The sequence below is a fragment of the Poromitra crassiceps genome, assembly GCF_964638095.1.
Source record: "Poromitra crassiceps genome assembly, chromosome: 27".
NCBI classification, from domain to species: Eukaryota; Metazoa; Chordata; class Actinopteri; order Beryciformes; family Melamphaidae; genus Poromitra; species Poromitra crassiceps.
In genome coordinates, this window is record NC_139650.1 from 8845404 (window position 1) to 8867099 (window position 21696).

The following is a 21696-nucleotide window of genomic DNA, read 5'->3' on the forward strand; positions in this document are numbered from 1 at the left end:
TCGATTATATCGCAACGGTGTGCTTTTTTCAAATACCACGAAACAGTGTTGTGCAGGACACTCATCACATGATGTGTGCTTTGGTTTGGTGAAGACTGGACAAAATTTCAAGGGGGAATCGCAAAAAAACTGTTTTGGACCAAATTCAAAATGGCGGGAAATCTAGTCAGACGGAAATGGGCATGGCCTAGATGAGTAGATGCGGAAGGACCCAAGGAATCCAGGGAAAAAAGAAGTTTGATGATAGACCATACGGTTCAGAAGTTATGGACCAGAATGTAAAGAGGGCTGTTATAGCTCCACCATCTGCTCAATTTGTGTAATTCTTTCGTGTAGAATAAAAGGCCCCTCTGTGCACCTCCCTACCAAGTTTCGTAGCTGTAGCTGTTATGGTTTCTGAATTACAGCTAATTTACTGCAAGATTTTTCGAAACCCCATGCAAGTCAATGGGGAAAAAAAATATTATGACATCACAATTGCTCGAGTGACATTAGTGATGGCATCACAATTGCTTGACTGACTGATGACATCACAAATACAACCTAATTGCCAAAGGTAATTAAGGTAATTAAAGTGTAACTAACCTCCAAAACACTTTTTTTCAGCTTTTAACCAATATATATGACTTTGGGGGTGATGTGTGAAGAATTCTGGTCAGAATTTCCACATTTGACACCAAACTGTTGCCATTTTACCATTTGTATCATTTTTCAGCAGCATATCTGGCATAAGCGCCCTCTAAGGGGCCAACACTGCTTTTTTTTTTTTTCTCAAATGAATGGGAGATTTGGTACAACCTGACGTCAGGTTGTCCCCAAAGACTATGGGATTTCAAGATAATTACTCCCCTACCCCCCCTGTACCCTTTCGGCTCCTCAGAACTCCAAGCCTATTCCTATTGAAGTTTGCTCTTAAAATACTGAACCAAACGTCGTCAAAGTTGGCACATGTCTTAATTATAGTTAGTTTCCTGCTGAATGTGTCACTACTTTATTAATATCTTACCTGGATAAGCTCGAATGATGATGTTTATATTATCAGTCCGAGTTGGAAGCACTGTCTCCAGCCCAGCCAGGCGGGAGCGGGCGGGAGAGAGTCGTACTGTAACCTCATGCACTAGCACCAAGCTCCGGGCGCGCGCGCAGCAGCAGCAGCAGCAGCTCTGTGCTCAGAGCACAGAGAGCACAGTCTGACATTTCCGCGGCTATCAGTCCGACTTCAGAAGCACTTCTCTCGGCCAGTCTGCTCTCTCATGCACCCGCGGGGGCGCGCGGCAGCAGCACACACCAGCAGTGAGAGGCGGGGGCTTTCAACAGTCTGACATTTCAGCAAACAAATCTCGTCGCAGTTTAGCGGACATGTAAAATATAACGCTATACTACGACGTGACAATGTGACAAAGCTTCTCTAAACATATCGGCTAATATCATCACTGTGTACAAGCAACGCCAACTTTTATGGAAATCAAGTCAGCAGAGCAGAGCGACTGGCTCTGTCTGTGTGTGTGTGCTGCTCGGGGGGATTCGCATGGGAACAGTGTGAGGAGGAGAAGAGCTCTGCGCTGCCTCCTGCCTTCCCTGACAGGGAATTACGTGGAGAAATCTCGCATTGTGTTACCCCAGAGCGAGAGGTTTGTCCTCACTGTGTGCTGTGTGCTGCGAGCAGCGAGGCTCTTAACGTAAGTTTAGACAAGCCACATGCAAGCCACGCACACACACATGGGACAAAATGGGACAAAAATAATTAAATTTCTAGTTCGCCACTGAATGGCCAAATTGATATAACTATCAACCATTTCAGGATTTTCTGTTTCCATACAGGCCACCAGCGTTGGCTAATTGTTGATATTTATAAAGATATCGCCCCTCTCAAATAAATTATTTTTGAGGCAGTAGGCAAACTGTAATGGCGTCGATTTCCGAAAAAAAATCTTGACTTAACACAGCCAAAGAGTCTAGTATAGACAAGAGTATATGTCATTTCTTGGTTTTTTCCATAGGTATTTTCAAATCACTGTTCTAATACATATCTAGGGGGTTAGTCCCCCTTTAAGCTATACACGGGGCCAGAATTCAACGTTTTGATGCACTGTGGGCTAAATTTTTGACCGATCGAAAATCTGGTTTGATACTTTTGTGTAGAACAGTCTAACGATGCAGATACTGAAGTTTGGTGTCGTTTGAAGAAAAAATGTGGGAGGAGTAGGGTTTAATTCGTTTTTGCAGTTTTTGCAGTTTTGCGGTCTTTAAACTTCATAATTGGCCATAGGTTGCATTGTACAAAAGTTTCCCCTCATTTAGGCGCACATTTCGGTGAAAGTTGCAAAGCCGTAGCACGTATGCCTGATTTTTTATGAATTTTTTAAGTTTTAAACTTTAGACGGTCGCTGTCGTGCCACCGTTAGGACTATTGGCCCCAAATTTGTGTCAAAGACATTTGGCATGGGACTGGACCTTTGTGCAAAGTTTGGTTAGTTTTCATCCATGGGAAGTCGAACTTCCCGGGAGGATGAAGAATAATAGAGAGCCGCAGGGATGACGTATTTTTGTAGGCTGAATGCGGAAGTCCCAAACTTCCTGGTTCAACACTGTTTCTGTCTATGGGATTTTTGAATGGGTTTTTGCCGCGATGCTTCAAATAAGGTCTCTGGGCAACGCAAGATTAATCAAACGCGAACCAGAGTTCCGTCGGATAATCTTCACACATGAGGACCACTTTCATGAGTTTTGAAGCGTAAATGCGAGCCCTAGAAGTAAAATGCTCGAGCTAAGCTAATGCAGAACTACACACTGTCGCATAGGCTTCCACGTCACGTCAGCACTCAACCTGGACTGTTGTTGATGTGTGCACTGATTACCCCGGGCTGAACGGGGCTGAACCAGGTGAGGGAAAGAGAATTTCCGTGTTCGCCCTTTGAAGTGGTGACGTTATTGACGTATATATCCCCATCGACTCAAAAGTGTAGTCTCATTTAGCCGTTTGCTAGCTAGCCACCCTTTTAACGGCACATAAAAGCTTCAAAACTCATAAAAGTGGTCTTCATGTGTGAAGATGATGTTACTACCATCTGGTTCGCGTTTGATTAAGCCAGCGTTGCCCAGAGAGCTTATTAGAAGCATCGCGCCAAAAACCCATTCAAAACTCCCATAGGCGAAAACTGTGTTGAACCAGGGCTGTTAGCATCGATGATTTCCGGACTCGTTACTGCGGCTCTCTATGGCAAATGATATATAATGATATATAATGATATATAATGATATATAATGTATATATAATGTATATATATGATATATAATGATATATAATGATATATAATGATATATAATGGCTTCGCTGGCCCGGCCACTAATAACAATAGGAGCGCGCTCGTACACATAACAGCATGCATTATGTCCATGGTTGCTTTGTTCCATTTGTGTGTGTGTGTGTGTGTGTGTGTGCATGCGCGCGTGCGTGTTTGGGCGGGTGTGTGTGTGCGTGCGTGCGTGCGTGTGTATGGGTGGGTGTGTGTGTGTGCGTGTGCGTGTGTGTGTGTGTGTGTGTGTGTGTGTGTGTGTGCGTGTGTGTATGGGTGGGTGTGTGTGCGTGCGCGCGTGCCTGCCTGTATGGAACTCGACAGTCGGGATGAGGGGTGATGTAATCTTGAAAAAAATACTTTTATACATTATTAGACTATAGACAGTTTTCACCAGCTGCAACCCTGCAGCACTTCCTTTTTCTCACCTTCTTCTTCTGTGTTTTATGGCGGTTGGCATCCTTAAATGTTGCATTACCGCCACCTGAATTGTATCAGCTTCACAGTGCTCACTATTTACAGTGTCCACTTTCTCAGCTGTTCAGGGGAAAACACTGACATAGCCTACTTCTATTTCTATATATATTTTTTGCTATACGTTTAAATGTAAAGATAGGCCTATGCGTGCAATGACGTACTGATAGTCAGCTTACTCTGTAACATGTAGCTTTTATTAGCCTCTCAGGCTAGCTCCCGACCAGACAACAACGCTTCCTACTACCCAGCGTGTGCACGTCTTTCCGACAGGGGTGGTTGTCATGGTAACTATCAACAACAACAACAACAACTACTAACTACTACAAGACATAAAGACCGAAATAGGCCACCTTGTTACTGTGTCCGTCGGAGACACGGCCTAACGTTAATATGTTAACGTTATCTATGTATCAGCTATGTATACAGGAAGTAAACCGGATATTCAGGTGGGTTGTGACGGTTGTTATTGTTGTCAAGTTAAAACCATCTATACATTTTTGGGTCAGGAAAATGGTCAAATGTAAAGTACTGGCACAACAAAGGGGTGATGAGCAGCTTCGACAACCCAGAAAATATGGGTATTAATCTTGAAAAAGCCATAATGCCACCAGTTCTGCACTAAACCAAACTCAGAGGGAGTGAAAACCAAACCAAGCAGTGCGAGGTAAGTGGGAGGATGGAGGTGTGGTGAACGGAGACTCACCTTGCCGGCCTCACACCTTCATGACGTGGTGGGCGGAGTTGGGGAAGTCAGCAGAGGAAGGGGGAGGGGCCAGGCTGGTCGGGGAGGTGGGGGGACTGGGGGCGCACTGGGCTGGAGTGGGATGGGGGGGAGTTGGGAGGAGTATGAACACAAGGGAAATGGCAAGCAAAACAATAAGTGAGCCAAAAAAGGGAGAGGTAAGGTGAGGTACTCCTAAGCATTCCACTGCCCCCCCCCCCCCCCCACCCCCACACACACACACACACACACACACACACACACACACACACACACACACACACACACACACACACACACACACACACACACACACACACACACACACACACACACACACACACACACCTTCTTTGTCTTAATTGCTACTGAAACAGAAAACAGTTTCCCTTGAAAAAAAAAAAGGGGGCGGAGGGAGAGTTGCAGTTGTTTCTGGTTAAGCCATTCCAAGTTTAGAAACCAGTTTTTGATGGCTACTTGCCTATACTCGTTTTCCCCTTTAAAAGAAAATCAAACATTATGTTGCTTGTTAATTAGATTTCTAAGAAACATGCTGAATGTGTTTTTAATACCTAAGTCCAGTGTGTTTCTGCGCGTTCTATGTTTTGACCTGGCCGCAACACTGATGTACCCTCGGGGACAGTGACGCTGAAGTACATACATGGCAACGTTTTGTAAACTGTGGTTTGTAACAAAAACAAATAGATTTAGATTTGTTTTATTTGTTTTATTTTTTGCCTCACAGCTGGTAAAATTTTAACTGGAAGCACAGAACTCAATCTACAAACTTGCAAAACAGAGTTTGCAAGCAGAGCTGATTGTACCAGCCTGTAAGCACAGAGCTGATCGTACCAGCCTGCAACCACAGAGCTGATCGTACCAGCCTGCAAGCACAGAGCTGATCGTACCAGCCTGTAAGCACAGAGCTGATCGTACCAGCCTGCAAGCACAGAGCTGATCGTACCAGCCTGTAAGCACAGAGCTGATCGTACCAGCCTGTAAGCATGGACCTAAGTTTATAACCACAAACCTAGATGTACAAGTAAGTACCACCTTTATGATAGATTAAACTAAGTTTACAACCACACGCCTAGATGTACAAGTACCACCTTTATGATAGAGTAAACTAAGTTTACAACCATAAACCTAGATGGACAAGTACCACATTTATGATAGATTAAACTAAGTTTATAACCACAAACCTAGATGTACAAGTAAGTACCACTTTTATGATAGATTAAACTAAGTTTACAACCATAAACCTAGATGTAACAAGTACCACCTTTATGATAGATTAAACTAAGTTTACAACCACAAACCTAGATGTAAGTACCACATTTATGATAGATTAAACTAAGTGTATAACCACAAACCTAGATGTACAAGTAAGTACCACCTTTATGATAGATTAAACTAAGTTTACAACCACAAACCTAGATGTAACAACAACAAGTACCACATTTATGATAGATTAAACTAAGTTTATAACCACAAACCTAGATGTACAAGTAAGTACCACCTTTATGATAGATTAAACTCAGTTTACAACCACAAACCTAGATGTAACAAGTACCACCTTTATGATAGATTAACCTAAGTTTACAACCATAAACCTAGATGACAAGTACCACCTTTATGATAGATTAAACTAAGTTTACAACCACAAACCTAGATGTAACAAGTACGGTAAGTACCACCTTTATGATAGATTAAACTAAGTTTACAACCACAAACCTAGATGTAACAAGTACCACCTTTATGATACTGTAGATTAAACTAAGTTTATAACCACAAACCTAGACGTAACAAGTAAGTACCACCTTTATGATAGATTAACCTAAGTTTACAACCACAAACGTAGATGGACAAGTACCACCTTTATGATAGATTAAACTAAGTTTACAACCACACACCTAGATGTACAAGTACCACTTTTATGATAGATTAAACTAAGTTTACAACCACAAACCTAGATGTACAAGTGAGTACCACCTTTAAAACTAAGTTTACAACCACAAGCCTAGATGTACAAGTAAGTACCACCTTTATGATAGATTAAACTAAGTTTACAACCACAAACCTAGATGTACAAGTACCACCTTTATGATAGATTAAACTAAGTTTACAACCACAAACCTAGATGTACAAGTACCACCTTTGATAGATTAAACTAAGTTTACAACCACAAACCTAGATGTACAGGTACCACCATTATGCTAGATTTAAAATTGTGGAGGGCGGCCTCACCGGAGAGAAGTCGGCTGCGGCGCGACGCCTCTGCAGCCAGGGCGCAGGACATCTCGATGCGCTTCTCCTGTTCCTGTAGCTGCTGCTCTGAGTTGGCCTGGCTACCTCCATCCACTGGGCCGTCCAACAGGGGCACCACATTCTGTAGACTGGGTGGGGGGGTGGGGGGAGGAGGAGGGGGTGGATGCAGGAGGAGACATGTTTTTAGCCTACATGAAGAATATTACTTGTGTAGCTTTGAACTAATTTAACATGGGACACACATATGTAATGAGTTGTGAGCCGTTGCATTAGAAGATAGGTAGTCTCATGTGGTCAGACTCAACGTCATGATGTCATAATGTCATGATGTCATAATGTCAGCACGCTTCCGGCCACGCAGAGTCTGAGTCACAAGTCACAGCATTTCTGGGTTTTTGCCATAGGAATTCCTACGGTCAAATCTGATTGGCTGGGCTGTTACGGAAGTCCTTGTACCAACAACAACATCGGTGTAACAGACACAGTAACACACAACAGACACGGTCACAGCTTGTACCAACATCAGTGTAACAGACACAGTAACACAGAACAAACACGGTCACAGCATTGCACTAAAACACAGGGAGAGTGCCAGCTAAGGCACAAGATTGCACAGCCCTATTGCTGACGGTATGTTTAAATCATCCAATCCCTTAGTGAGGGAAGAATAAAATAAGCAATAAAACCATGAAACCATAAAAATCATAAAAATCGGCAGTGGATTAGATAAAAGAATAAAAGAGTAAAAGAATAAACCATTGTTGTTGGTGCATCGTTCAAAATACAGTTGCGTCACGCTAATAAGGAGGCCCGTGGTTGGTCAATTCATATGTCTGTCACATATTTTGTTTTGGTCTCAGGGGGTGGTCCTTAAGCACTTGTCAAGAGTTGTGGCCCAGATGTAGATATTTCTCTATGGCAGCAGAGCCACCTGACTTGCAGGCTACAGGGAGACTAGCAGAGCCACCTGACTTGCAGGCTACAGGGAGACTAGCAGAGCCACCTGACTTGCAGGTTACAGGGAGACTAGCAGAGCCACCTGACTTGCAGGTTACAGGGAGACTAGCAGAGCCACCTGACTTGCAGGTTACAGGGAGACTAGCAGAGCCACCTGACTTGCAGGCTACAGGGAGACTAGCAGAGCCACCTGACTTGCAGGCTACAGGGAGACTAGCAGAGCCACCTGACTTGCAGGCTACTGGGAGACTAGCAGAGCCACCTGACTTGCAGGCTACAGGGAGACTAGCAGAGCCACCTGACTTGTAGGCTACAGGGAGACTAGCAGAGCCACCTGACTTGCAGGCTACAGGGAGACTAGCAGAGCCACCTGACTTGCAGGCTACTGGGAGACTAGCAGAGCCACCTGACTTGCAGGCTACAGGGAGACTAGCAGAGCCACCTGACTTGCAGGCTACAGGGAGACTAGCAGAGCCACCTGACTTGCAGGCTACAGGGAGACTAGCAGAGCCACCTGACTTGCAGGTTACAGGGAGACTAGCAGAGCCACCTGACTTGCAGGCTACTGGGAGACTAGCAGAGCCACCTGACTTGCAGGTTACAGGGAGACTAGCAGAGCCACCTGACTTGCAGGTTACAGGGAGACTAGCAGAGCCACCTGACTTGCAGGCTACAGGGAGACTAGCAGAGCCACCTGACTTGCAGGCTACAGGGAGACTAGCAGAGCCACCTGACTTGCAGGCTACAGGGAGACTAGCAGAGCCACCTGACTTGCAGGCTACAGGGAGACTAGCAGAGCCACCTGACTTGCAGGCTACAGGGAGACTAGCAGAGCCACCTGACTTGCAGGCTACTGGGAGACTAGCAGAGCCACCTGACTTGCAGGCTACAGGGAGACTAGCAGAGCCACCTGACTTGCAGGCTACAGGGAGACTAGCAGAGCCACCTGACTTGCAGGCTACAGGGAGACTAGCAGAGCCACCTGACTTGCAGGCTACAGGGAGACTAGCAGAGCCACCTGACTTGCAGGCTACAGGGAGACTAGCAGAGCCACCTGACTTGCAGGCTACAGGGAGACTAGCAGAGCCACCTGACTTGCAGGCTACAGGGAGACTAGCAGAGCCACCTGACTTGCAGGCTACAGGGAGACTAGCAGAGCCACCTGACTTGCAGGCTACAGGGAGACTAGCAGAGCCACCTGACTTGCAGGCTACAGGGAGACTAGCAGAGCCACCTGACTTGCAGGCTACAGGGAGACTAGCAGAGCCACCTGACTTGCAGGCTACAGGGAGACTAGCAGAGCCACCTGACTTGCAGGTTACAGGGAGACTAGCAGAGCCACCTGACTTGCAGGCTACAGGGAGACTAGCAGAGCCACCTGACTTGCAGGCTATGGACTGTGGGACGAAACCCAGGCAAACATGGGGGAATATGCAAATGCTACACCGAACGGACCACAATTCCAACCTCAAATTCCTTCTTCGTGATCTCCTGACTTGGCATCACAAGTCACAAGTCACAACACTGACTGGAATAAATAAAGAAATAAATAAAGAATCACCCAAAACAAATACACACGGTTGCTTTGAGGCATGTGAAGAATGTGACGAAGATGCACAAAAACTCCATAATGACTAACAACTAACAACTGGTTAAACTATAGGCTAACTTCACAAATATGATACATAAACAGTGGCGATGATAACCTGAATGTATCATGTGGCCTATGGGCCGTGCGTGTCTGTGTCATTCTTTGCGGTCCTTTTGGAAAGCTGAGCAAATAGACATTTCATAGAAGTGGGTTACTCTGTTTCTCCCTGTTTCTCTATGGTGTTCCTGATGCACAATCCATGGCATGTTAACCCTCCTATTGTGTTATAATTAACAAATGCCTCCGGGGGTCAAATTGACCCCAGAAATGGAGGGGGAGGGGGGGTTTGGGGGGGGGGTGGCAATTGAAAATTTTCCGCATGTTTATATGTCAGCACATGGGAGAGCAGGGGAAGACATGCCAATAAATCAGTCACCAAAAAACAAAATTGTCTTTCCATGTCCTGTGACAGGACCTCACTGGCAGAACATCTGCAGGTGAGATAAAATTCTAAGAAAAATGGTGTGTGTGTGTGTGTGTGTGTGTGTGTGTGTGTGTGTGTGTGTGTGTGTGTGTGTGTGTGCGTACATGCGTGTGTGTGTGTGTGTGTGTGTGTGTGTGTGTGTGTGTGTGAGTGTGTGTTATGGGCCGTGAAGCATGGGGAATTGTTTGAAAGATAATTTTGATGTCAACTATCCCAACAGCCTGTCATTTAATAACCACTCACATCCCATCTCCTCCCTCAGGTTCCAGGGCATAGAGCACATTACTCTTCAGAGAGGGGGTGATGTTGACAGGAGGTTGTGCCAGAGGGAGCTTTTTGGATACACACCGTAGAAACTTTACAACTTCTGTGTCTAAATGAGGATTTTGACATGAGTGTTGTGCTCTGAATAAATTACAATAGATTGTATGTTTTATGATGGTTACTGCCTGATGTTTACATATTGTAACATTCTCTATTGTTTTTTGTTCTGTTGTATATATTGTACACTATATTTGATGTACTTTACAGTGTTTGTCTCAATGGACACTTCCTAGCCACCAGGAAGTGTTTTTTTGACACAGGTGTTGTGCATTGGCTAATCAAGTGATGATTGTCTGAACCTTTATAGGCTGTATTCACTTGTTACCTGTCTTATGCCTGAAGAAGGTCTATGACCGAAAGCTTGCAATAAATAGATATTTGCACAGATTTGAGTGTGCGGACGCTCCTTTTTTCATTCATCTTGATACTTTCAAGCTCCAGCACCTCAGCAAAATCTGATACCGGATGAGCGGTGGTAATTTTACTATTTTGAAAGATAATTTAAAAAAAAGTATACGAGGCTGTTTGACATCAAACAACACTGTTCTATACAAAGTCTGTCATCATCATTTTATGTTGACCTGTTTCCCCCTTGAAATTTCAGGAAAAGTCATGAAATATCAATTTGGAAAAATTGACCCAAACCACTGTCGTGCGGAAACTTCGTATCTCCACCCCCACCACCCCCCCCCCCCCCCCCCCCCCCATAAATAGATGTAGTGGGTACGTAAAGAAATTACCTGTGAAAGTTCCAGGTACTTTGGACCAGCGAAAGATCTGGACCCCCCCAACGCTAAGGGCTGCACGGTTAGTAGGAGGGCTCCAAATGGGAATGTTTTTTAAGGTTTCCGCCCGACAGCCCTTTTCTCTCCCTCCCCGGTTCACCTTCCATTAAATTGTGTTAAGAGTCAAAATGCAAACCACATACTTAGACTTGACAACTGTCGCCAAGAGACTGATTCTGAAGGAGTGGAAGTCCCCCTGTGACTGACGGACATGGCCTCGGTTATACGTATGTAGAGACTCAGGTTCCTGAGGATCAACTCACTTCAGACATTTTAAACTATGTGGGACCCGTTTCTGGCCTACTTGGACGAGGTTAAAAGCGACAAGTAGCTCACCCAGCTGATTTCTCATGGACCCCTTGCGTGGGATCCAGTAGCGGAGCGTACGCCGGGGCAGAGGGTGCGGCCGCCACGGGCCCACTCGTCAGGGGGGCCCATCAAATTTTTTTTTTTTTTTTTTTTTTTTTTTTTTTTTTTTTTGCAGGCCAGGCCACCTGGCTGGCAACCTGTGTTTTTATTTTTCTTCTTCAGAACAAGCTTGTCTGTAAAGTGGCTTCACTGTAGTCTTTCTTGGACATAATATTACTTGGCTCAATGAGTGACAAATTGTGTTTTCGGATATAGGGGCTATCAGCTATTTTACAGTTGTGACTTAAAATGACTTTATTTAATAAAGTCAGTGGTGTGAGTCTGAGAGGAATTCAATCAATAGACAATAACATTGGTGTGTTTAAAATGAGATATTCCACTAAATATGGCTAAAACCAATTCAAACATGCAAAAAAGGCACATTTTTCTTCGCGGCCTGGCAGGCCCGGTTCTACGGGGGTGCAAAAGCATGCATTGCACCCTTATTTGTCTGCATGCTCAGTTGAAAAGTAAAAAAAAAAAAAAAAAATTTTTTTTTATAAATGCTACAGCTGCACACTTACTGTTTAAACTTGAATTATAGTTGTTGTTTTTCTTTGTTCTTTGATGTGATTTTATGGCTTTTTGGCACCTATATGTAACCTTTTAAGGTTGAGATAATTGTATTATCATTATATGGTCCAAATATTTCAGTAAAGCACTTGAAACACTTGAAATATTTTTGCTTGGGTGGTATCATTCTACTTGAAATGATGGTCAAATGCATTATTTTTAGTAAAATAACATGTCAAATTTTTCGGGCGGCCGGCCTTTGGCCGGCCACCCGAGTGGGCCCGGCCTTTGGCCGGGCATCTGCACCCCTTCCTATCTAGGATGCACCCCTAGTCATCTTGTTCTGGAACCGGCCCTGCGGCCTGGCCTGGCCTTCAAAAATAAATAAATAAATAAATAAATAAAATAATTTTGATGGGGCCCCCCTAAGAGCTTCGCCCCCTCTGGGCTGATAGGGTCGCTCCGCCCCTGGTGGGATCCCATGCACATAATAATAATAATAATAATAATACATTCGATTTATATAGCGCTTTTCTAAATACCATACTCAAAGTCGCTTTACACACAATAAAATCACGAATCATGTATTTAATAGATACAGAGCATAAAAGAACATAACGATAGTAATAACAATAAAACAAAGTATGTGATTTAAAATTGGATGAGTTATAATGATGGAGGGGAGGATGATTACATCATGTCTTACAAGCACATAAGCACCTTACGCGGCTGGTAGCATGTACACGTTGCAACATTGGAATGTCGATGATATAAATTATATGCTTTTTCTTTCCCTTTTTCTGTGTCTGAGCCTGTTTTTGTTTTTCATGTTCTGAAAAAGTTGCAAAATAAAATATTGAAAAGAAAGAAACATACTTTGACTTGGCGATGAGGGTCTTGATCCTCTCTACCTTCTTCTGTTTTTCCTTCTGCTCCTCAGGGCTCAGAGGAGTTACGTCCTCTGGGTCCAGGTAGCGCTCAGGGATCACGACCTTGTCGGGTGCCATCAGCTGAAGAACAGGCGAAGAAAAAAAAACACACATACATGTAAACATTTATTAACACAGACACAAATGTGTAATTGTATTACGACAATTAACACGGACACAATGGCCTTATGATCAGATGTGGTATATCGTCTCAATAGTCAACACAATCTCCAAAATAATTGTGAAATAGCAACTTTGGTCAACAGCGTAGTTTCCGGATGACATCTCTAAAATTGTAGAATCTCAACGTCGATTTCAAAACAAATCCGGGTTTACGTAGAACGGCCGTGTGCTGCGTGGGACGTTCTTGTTGTTCTTCTGCGCATGTGGGTCACTTTCATGTGCGTGATCTGTTCACACTGCAGTCTGATATGGGCCACTTTTAAAAAGTCTGTGTGAACAGCCACACACAAAAATCTGATCTGAGCAAAAAATCTGATTCGAGCACTAAGGTTTGCTGTGTGAACGTAGCCTATGATTTGGGTCCGAGAGACGAAAATCTTAAGGCCCAATTATACTCAACGTTAAAGACGGAGACGGAGACGGACAGAGCCTTCTGTCCGTACTCTGCGTTAATTTCGTCCGTTTTCTGTCCGTCATCTGAAAGCTTACGGATACGCATGCAACGGAGGAAAACCACACACACACTCATGCATTTGACTCTCTACTGCCCACTGGTGGATGTATTGCTTAACATGATACCAACGTGAAAGACGCATGGAGGTATGTGGGCAGTGATGATTACACCGTTTGAAACGGACGCCCTTATTTACGGATGAAAATGGAGTATAATTGGGTCTTTAGCAGATGGGGCTCCGTGGCTGTAATCTGTAGCAAATTAGGGGTCCTTGAGAGAATCTGCAATAGTATATGAGGCTGGAAGACGCGCGACAGACGTGGGTGTTGAAATCACCAAGCATTCAGATTGATAGTTACAGTAGGCACGATGTGAGAAAACAGGTGTGAGAACACACTAGTCACACAGATCACCTGCAGCAGGCCTGATGGCTCGTCTCACCTCTTTGCTGATGTCCAGGTCATAGTGGTCTGGTTCCATCTGTAACCGTCTGAGGCGTGCGATCTCTTCCCTGGGCGACTCCACCCCCTGGCCTCGAACTGCTGCCTCTAAGTCCTTAATATCCACCTCATGGGCTGTCAGCCGCCTCCGAATCTGCACGCGTGCACGCGCCCACACACACACACGCATGCGAACACACACACACACACACACACGCACACACACACACACACACACACGCGCGCGCGCACACACACACACACACACACACACACACACACACACACACACACACACACAGGAGAGGGAGGAGAGTGTGTAATAGGATTTACCAAGACTGAAAGGAATGACAAGCATGGCTCTGTAATGGAATACATACGAAGAGCACATATTAATCAGATATGCATTCATTCAGAGGTGACAGCTCTGATAGCAGAAGGAGACATATCAATCAGACATGCATTCAGAGGTGACAGCTCTGATAGCAGAAGGAGACGTCGTCGGCTGTTTTAAAACAGAGAATCCACTGACGGATGATGTTCTCCAACAGTGAAAATATTTCTGAAAATGCCGGCAAAAATTAGACAAACAAATAGACCAGCCAAGCAAAGCAATTTCTGAGCTTTTGGACAAACTAAACCGCAACAGGATCTCCCCGTCTACTTTTCCAGATGGCTGGCTTTTAGGTAGTCTATTCCACGGACGTTACGGCTCAGTTTTTGGCCTGTTTCTCCTGCTTTTGATTGACCTGTATACCTTCTACCTGAGGCCAGAGAGTAAATGTCCCTCAAAGATGGTACAGTAGTGTACTGTAGACCCTGAGCCGCCTTCACCACCCGTCGCAGATCCGTCTTCTTGGGTGCAGCTGTCGTAGCACGCGGTGCAGCAGGAGCAGAGGAGGCTCTTTGGTGGCATGATCAAAGTTGACCAGCAGCTTCTGTGGGAGGCGGGACTCTTTTAGATTCCTGAGGAAGTATAGTCTCTGCTGGGCCTTCTTCACCTGGTGGGAGATGTTTACCAACCCTGTGAGGTCTGGGAGGGCGGTGCTCAATTCACCTCTGTTATCAGTCTGTTATCAGCTCTGTGGTTTTATGGTCCAGGTTGTGAAGGGAACACCGCCACTCAGGCAGATGTTGAACCTCCTCCCTGTAGGCTGTTTCGTTGCTGTCTGTTATTAGTCCAACTACGGTGGTGTCATCGTCTGCAAGTTTGACAATGGTGCTGGAGGGGTGCATGGGGGGAACAGTCGTGTGTGAAGCAGTGGGCAAACGCTAGGCGTCAGTGATGATGACGCAGAAGTGAAGTGAAAAGCTGTAGTTCCTCCAATGGCCACTTGGGGGTCGGGGGCAGTAGGCATTGTGTTATGTTAAATGAAAAAAACGATGTTAAAATGCCCGACTTTATAACATCTTTCCAGTTGGGGGTGAAACACGGTTTTGGTCTATATAGCTAATTTCACCTTTTCATAACAACTGTAGGGGCGGGTCAATTTTCATATAACTCACCCGTTTGGAGTGAAATAGATGATAGAAAAGGGGGTGATTGACAGATCGCCTGTCCAGTGATCACGCAGCTTGCCGATCACGGACCAATAGCAGGCGGAGCTGCGGCTCTGGGAAACCCCCCTCTCACGTGAGCTGCGCAAGGACTCAACCCATTCCCTCCCACTCTGCTGACGAAAAATCAAGATGGCGACGGCCAACACTTCAACGCCAAATGGGAGACCAAAATCAATGGGATAGCTCTGTCCATATCTTTTTTAGTAGGTCAGTGGTGTGAAGAGGGAGTAGAGGAGGGGGGTGAGGATACATTGAGGAGGTGTGACCTCCAATCTGGACATTTTAGGGTCTGTTGCTTAGGAAGTCCAGTATCCATGAGCACAGTGAACTGTTCAAGCCCAGGTCACCCAGGTTTTTGGACCAGCTTGTGGGGGAGTATTGTACTGAATGCTGAGCTAAAACTGACAACCAGTATCCTTACATCTGCTGCTCTAACTGTTATCTAGCTGTTATCATGACTATGACTCTTGATCTGCTGGTCCCATTATGCAAACTGGTGTTGATCGAGATCAGCAGCAGGGATGGCATCCTTGATGTGGGAGACAATCAGGTTCCTCCAAACACTTGATGATGGGAGTTCGAGCCACTGGGCGGTAGTCCTCCAAACAGGTCACTGCCGCCTTCTCGGGTCACCGGGATAATTGTGGCTGACTTAAGGCATGAGGGGGACTACTGTAGCCTGCTCAAGCTAAGAGCTTAAAGATGTTAGTGAATACCTCTGCCAGTTGGTCCGCACAGGCCTTCAGTGCTCGTCCGGAGACCCCATCTGGTCCGGCCGCGTTGCTGCGCAGGGTGGACGTGACCTGGTGGTGGTGATGCAGTATTATGGTCTGGTCCTCCCCTGGGGGTGCAGGACAGGCGCTGCTGACCTCTCCATTCTGGCGGTCGAAGCGAGCAGAGAACTGGTTCAGTGGGTCACTGCTGGAACTTGTGACTCTGTCCTTGTAGCCCAGCGATTGTCCTTATCCCCGTCCACATGCACCGGGAGTTGTTCTTATTAAAAGGGCTCCTCTATGCGCTGTTTATGCCTGCGGGGTTTGTCAACTCTGATTTAAAACAGACTGTTGGAAAACATGGAGATGCTAACTCTAATACTGATGCTTTAAGTCTTAAGTCTTTCCGGACTCTAGGGTTTGAAGTTTAAGACATAGAGTCCAGACCGCTTTTTAATTGGCATCTGCTGCATGGTATTATTTTCAGATTTCTTAGCAGTTTCATAGCCAGACCTTTTGCCACGTTGTCTATTTTGTGAAAAAATAATAATAAATATATATATATACATTATATATATATATATATATATAGAGAGAGAGAGAGAGAGAGAGAGAGAGAGAGAGAGAGAAGCTGCTTGGCCTATTGTGATGCTTTAAAACCCCAAAACTTCAAGGACAACAAAAGTAGCCAAGGTAGTCACCTTATGTTACGTAGAAGAGACAGTCTGGCTTGAGAGACTAACAGGAAGTGTCAACACAATCGGAAGTTCCGATTGTGTTGACACTTCCTGTGACTCATAAACCTAGTCTGACTCATATATGAGTCAGACTAGTTTGAGCAGGTAAAACAGCCAGCGTTTTGAACAGGAAGTCATGACACAATGGGTCAAGTGGGCGGGGCTACATAAGGTGAATAGCATAGGCTAAATCAGGAGATTTATATCAACTGAGACCTGTGTGTGTGTGTGTGTGTGTGTGTGTGTGTGTGTGTGTGTGTGTGTGTGTGTGTGTGTGTGTTTTTCGATCTCAAAAATGACAATTAAAAAGGGGGCGGGGGCGAAAATATAATCCATAATTTTGTTCCAAGTGAAATGTGTTATGGTCACACATGATTCAGTAGGCGGCTGGTTAGCTTGGTTCCACGGGAGCAGAGGAAAAAGTGGGCGGTGCCTGTTGAGCTCGATAGGCCTATAGTGTTGCAGAATAGAGAGAGCAGTAGTGTGACATGTTAACAGCATGCTGTCAACGGATAAAAACAAAACGTACCACTTTGTAGTTGCCTCCTGATTGGCCACCTGAAAGGTTGAGACTCCGCCTCTTGTCCCGTACAGAGCTGCTCTGGTTTCGGCGGATTCGCTCGTTCTGCTCCTCCACGCTCATCTTGGACTTGGCCTCGGCAGTAAACACGGCGCTCTTTGGACGCTCCTGGGAGAAAGCAACAGAGAGAAGAAGCTCTGCATCACTCCATCCAAGTGACTGTCTAAACTTGGCATGTTCCACTAGAACTCTTCACAAGCATGCCTGAACCAGTCATTATTACGTGACAATGTTTAATACGCAGTACATGGTGTGCAAGCAACACACTAATGAGGGTTTCCAAATTCCAATCATGAAAGTTGGAAAACCCTCATTAGTGTTTTGCTTGCACCTGTGTTTACCCTGCCTTTTCCACACAAAATGGCCCCTGTGAAAAGGGTCTATCCAAAGACGATGGGATTTCAAGCAAGATGGCCCAGCTTGAACTCAGCTCCTGTCATTTTGGCACACGCGCGTTTTGCCCACGGCTTTCCACGGACACGCCCACCTAGGAGGCTTTCGGCAGGTCTGAGTCTATTGGAGACGAGTCAATGGGGAAAAGTCAACGTGATCTCAGATGATGACAGATCCCTTCGCCCCCATATTCATTAAAGTCAATATTCGGCCCGTTCTCCGAAGCCACATATCTTCAGAATATGCTGACACTAAAATAGCATTTTTCAGACAGACAGATCAGGAGAAAATTAAACTTGTTGTGTGTGTGCGCGGCTGCGCACGTGTGTGTGTGTGTGTGTGCGCGCGTGTGTTTGCACGCGTGCGAGCGAGCGTGTGTGCGTGTTTCACCGTGGCGCCCTCTGTCTCCACTGTGTTTCCTTGTAGAGGCAGGGGGAGGGGCCTAGGCGAAATCTCGTGCTCAAGTATAGAGAGCCGCAGTAACGAGTCCGGAAATCATCGATGCTAACAGCCCTGGTTCAACACAGTTTTCGCCTATGGGAGTTTTGAATGGGTTTTTGGCGCGATGCTTCTAATACGCTCTCTGGGCAACGCTGGCTTAATCAAACGCGAACCAGATGGTAGTAACATCATCTTCACACATGAAGACCACTTTTATGAGTTTTGAAGCTTTTATGTGCCGTTAAAAGGGCGGCTAGCTAGCAAACGGCTAAATGGGACTACACTGTTGAGTCGATGGGGATATATACGTCAATAACGTCACCACTCAAAGGACGAACACGGAAATTCTCTTTCTCTCACCTGGTTCAGCCCCGTTCAGCCAGGGGTAATCAGTGCACACATCAACAACAGTCCAGGTTGAGTGTTGACGTGACGTGGAAGCCTATGCGACAGTGTGTAGTTCTGGATTAGCTTAGCACGAGCTTTTTACCTCTAGGGCTCGCATTTACGCTTCAAAACTCATGAAAGTGGTCCTCATGTGTGAAGATTATCCCGCTGAACCTTGGTTCGCGTTTGATTAAACTTGCGTTGCCCAGAGACCTTATTTGAAGCATCACGCCAAAAACCCATTCAAAAATCCCATAGACAGAAACAGTGTTGAACCAGGAAGTTCGGGACTTCCGCATTCAGCCTACAAAAATACGTCATCCCTGCGGCTCTCTATTGGTGGGCTGCTCAAAATCTCGGATGGACGGACACACATGTCACCTATAGAAGCAGCTGCACAGCTTAAAAAAAAGAATATTGAGAGTAGGGCAGCATTTGATCCTGTGAGTAGAGTAGTTTGTTGTTATGTTGTCATATTATTGAATGATTTATTATCTGCTGTGCCTTGTGGGGTTTACACCACATATTATAAAACGGATAGTTCCGGTCAATGATTGGGCTGAGCCCCGCGTTTATTCAAAGCCGCTGAAAAACTACTCACTGTATTACTGGGCCAAAGAGCGTCTGTGTTGCTACGTCTGTATGTTGCAAGGCCGTGATTGACACTGACAGCTAAGGGGGTTTACGCCCCCCCTAGCTGTTGTAAAATCACCGTAAATCTCTCACATGCTGTGCTGATCGCTGCTTCGATTCATGTGGAGACCAACCTGAAGAGCGGAGCCTTTTCTGGCAAAGTCAAGCAGCCATTTGTCAGAAGAAATGTTCCAAACACCTTTGAAATACAGTACAGATTTCAGATGCATGCAATGTGGGATTGGCGTCTGGGCCATTCAGCTGTCAGCCAAGATCGTTGGCACATTAAACAGAGATAAAGCAGAAACTTCACTTCATGCTTAGAACTCTGCGGTTCCCAACCCGTTTCCCAACCCCATGGGGTCGCCTGGAATTCAAACGGGGTCGCCTGGTTTTTTACCACCAGCTTTAAATATGATGTTTAAGTCAACCTGACAACTTAGCTTTGATTAGCATCAGCAGAAATGATAATCAGTTTGAACTGCGACCTGAAAACGAAGAAAACGGGGCATGTGAAATATTTATGTCTTGTAAATAGCTTATTTTCCGACACACAGCAGCTCATATGCTTATTATATCAGAGAGAGAACGAGATACGAGCAATCTAATGTACCTCCGTGCAGCCTGCTCTGTCTGCTGTCCGTCACATAGATATAGCAGCTCCCACCATATTTGCTGCTTGTAATAGGGTGACCAGACGTCCCCGATTTTCGGGGACAGTCCCCGATTTCGGTGCTCTGTCCCCGGCTGGAGCTGTCCCCGAAAATGTCCCCGATTTTGGCCACAAAGTCAAATAATAATACTGGCAAGAAACTCGATAACAGAGCATTTGCGGCACCACAAAAGCCTGTCGTTGTGCAAAGTGCTGCCTGTGTGTGACAGAGTAGGCTAGATCACAGAGTAGATGTTCTCCCTCTGCCAGGACCCAGCCGCCCGCAACTGAAGCGGCCCCAGAGGTGGCGAACGAGAGGCAGCGTCTGCTTGCTGCTTTTGCTACCGTCCTTGTTTACCGGACCCCATTCAGCGGGTTATCCATCCCAGTTGTTTTGAATAGTTAAAAGTACAGTAAAACTATCTGGTAAGTAAGTGCAGTAACGTTTTTATGTACACCAAACTCCATTGAAAAAAATGGCAATTTTTAACATGATTGGCGATGGATCATTGTTATCTAGTCATTAGCCTACTGTTCCCTAAATTGACCTTCAGCCATCAAAACTTTGATAACCCCTGGTTTAAATTAACACAATAGGTCATATTTATCTCTAGATTACAATTTTAATCATTAAAATTGCCTTTTAGTATTAACATGATTTTTTTAATTATTTTGTCAGCATTTAATATTAAATTAGCAGTTAATATGGTCATGTGGCCATTGAATACTTGAAACTGGTGAGCGACACCCTAAACTCAAGGAAAGTGTTTACTGAGGTAATAAATCACTACTGTAACGTTTTTGTTTTGTGGAAATAAATTATCCACCAGTTGGTGAGGTCAAAGAGAGAAGTTGTCCCTCTCTTCCTGCCACTCTACACAATACACCAGTAGCCTATACACCAGTAGCCTATTTCCCATGAATTACCTAGGCTGTCTAATTTGTGGTAAAATGTGCCAGATAACTGCTTCTTTTTCAATTGTTTCAAAATCACAAAGTTCTTCATAGATCTAGCCTCTTACTTTTGCTCTCAAAGTGCACCAGATTTATGCATTTTACTGTAAAATGTACACAATTTTCTACAAGCCGGGGGGGCACTGCCCCCCCTGGGCCCCCCTAGCGGACCAGAAAATGTCCCCGATTTTCATTTGAGAAATCTGGTCACCTTAGCTTGTAATCCATATGACATTATTCTATACGGGCGGCCATTGAATTCAAATGAATCGTCCATGATCTTGTAATCAGATAAATATCTGCTAGGCTAGGCAGGCTAAGCTAACTACACAACAAACTGGATGCAAGTCAACTATGACCTGCCTCGGAAGTAGTTATTTTCTTCTTCTGTTTGGTAATACGGCGAAGAAGAACAAGAAGAAGAAAAGAAGTACATCCAGGTGACTTGCAAGGCTGACTGTAGTTAGCTCTTATGTAGCTTAGCATGATATACACTGATTGTTCCATTTAGACATAGCAAGTTTGGGCAAACTGTCTTCTTAGTCAGAGCTGCTCACTACTGGAACAGTCTCCCCATTGACACGAGAGAGCACTAACATCTCAACATCATCTTAAACATCAACTTAAGGGGTGGCTCAAAGCTAACCAAATCTGCAATCGGCAATTTGTGTTGCCTTGCATTGTTGTATTGTATTATGTCCTACTGCTGTGCTTGCAGGTTTTAGTGTGGACATCACTTCACCACTAGTTCTTGTACCATCATGCTCAGGGACTACAGATGAAAATAGTTCTTGTTGTACCATCATGCTCAGGGAC

At 45.1% G+C, this 21696-nt stretch overlaps 1 protein-coding gene across 1 annotated transcript in view; it reads right to left on the reverse strand.

Moving 5' to 3' along the window:
* Positions 1–21696, reverse strand: part of plekha6 (pleckstrin homology domain containing, family A member 6) — a 106334-nt gene that overhangs the window by 5477 nt on the left and 79161 nt on the right. The window contains exons 19-23 of the mRNA XM_083662017.1: positions 17370–17528; positions 13832–13984; positions 12701–12834; positions 6742–6890; positions 4477–4587 (exon numbers count right to left, since the gene is read on the reverse strand). Of these exons, the coding sequence (XP_083518143.1) occupies positions 4487–4587; positions 6742–6890; positions 12701–12834; positions 13832–13984; positions 17370–17528 (696 nt within the window). The 3' untranslated portion in view covers positions 4477–4486. The remainder of the gene's footprint in view (positions 1–4476; positions 4588–6741; positions 6891–12700; positions 12835–13831; positions 13985–17369; positions 17529–21696) is intronic.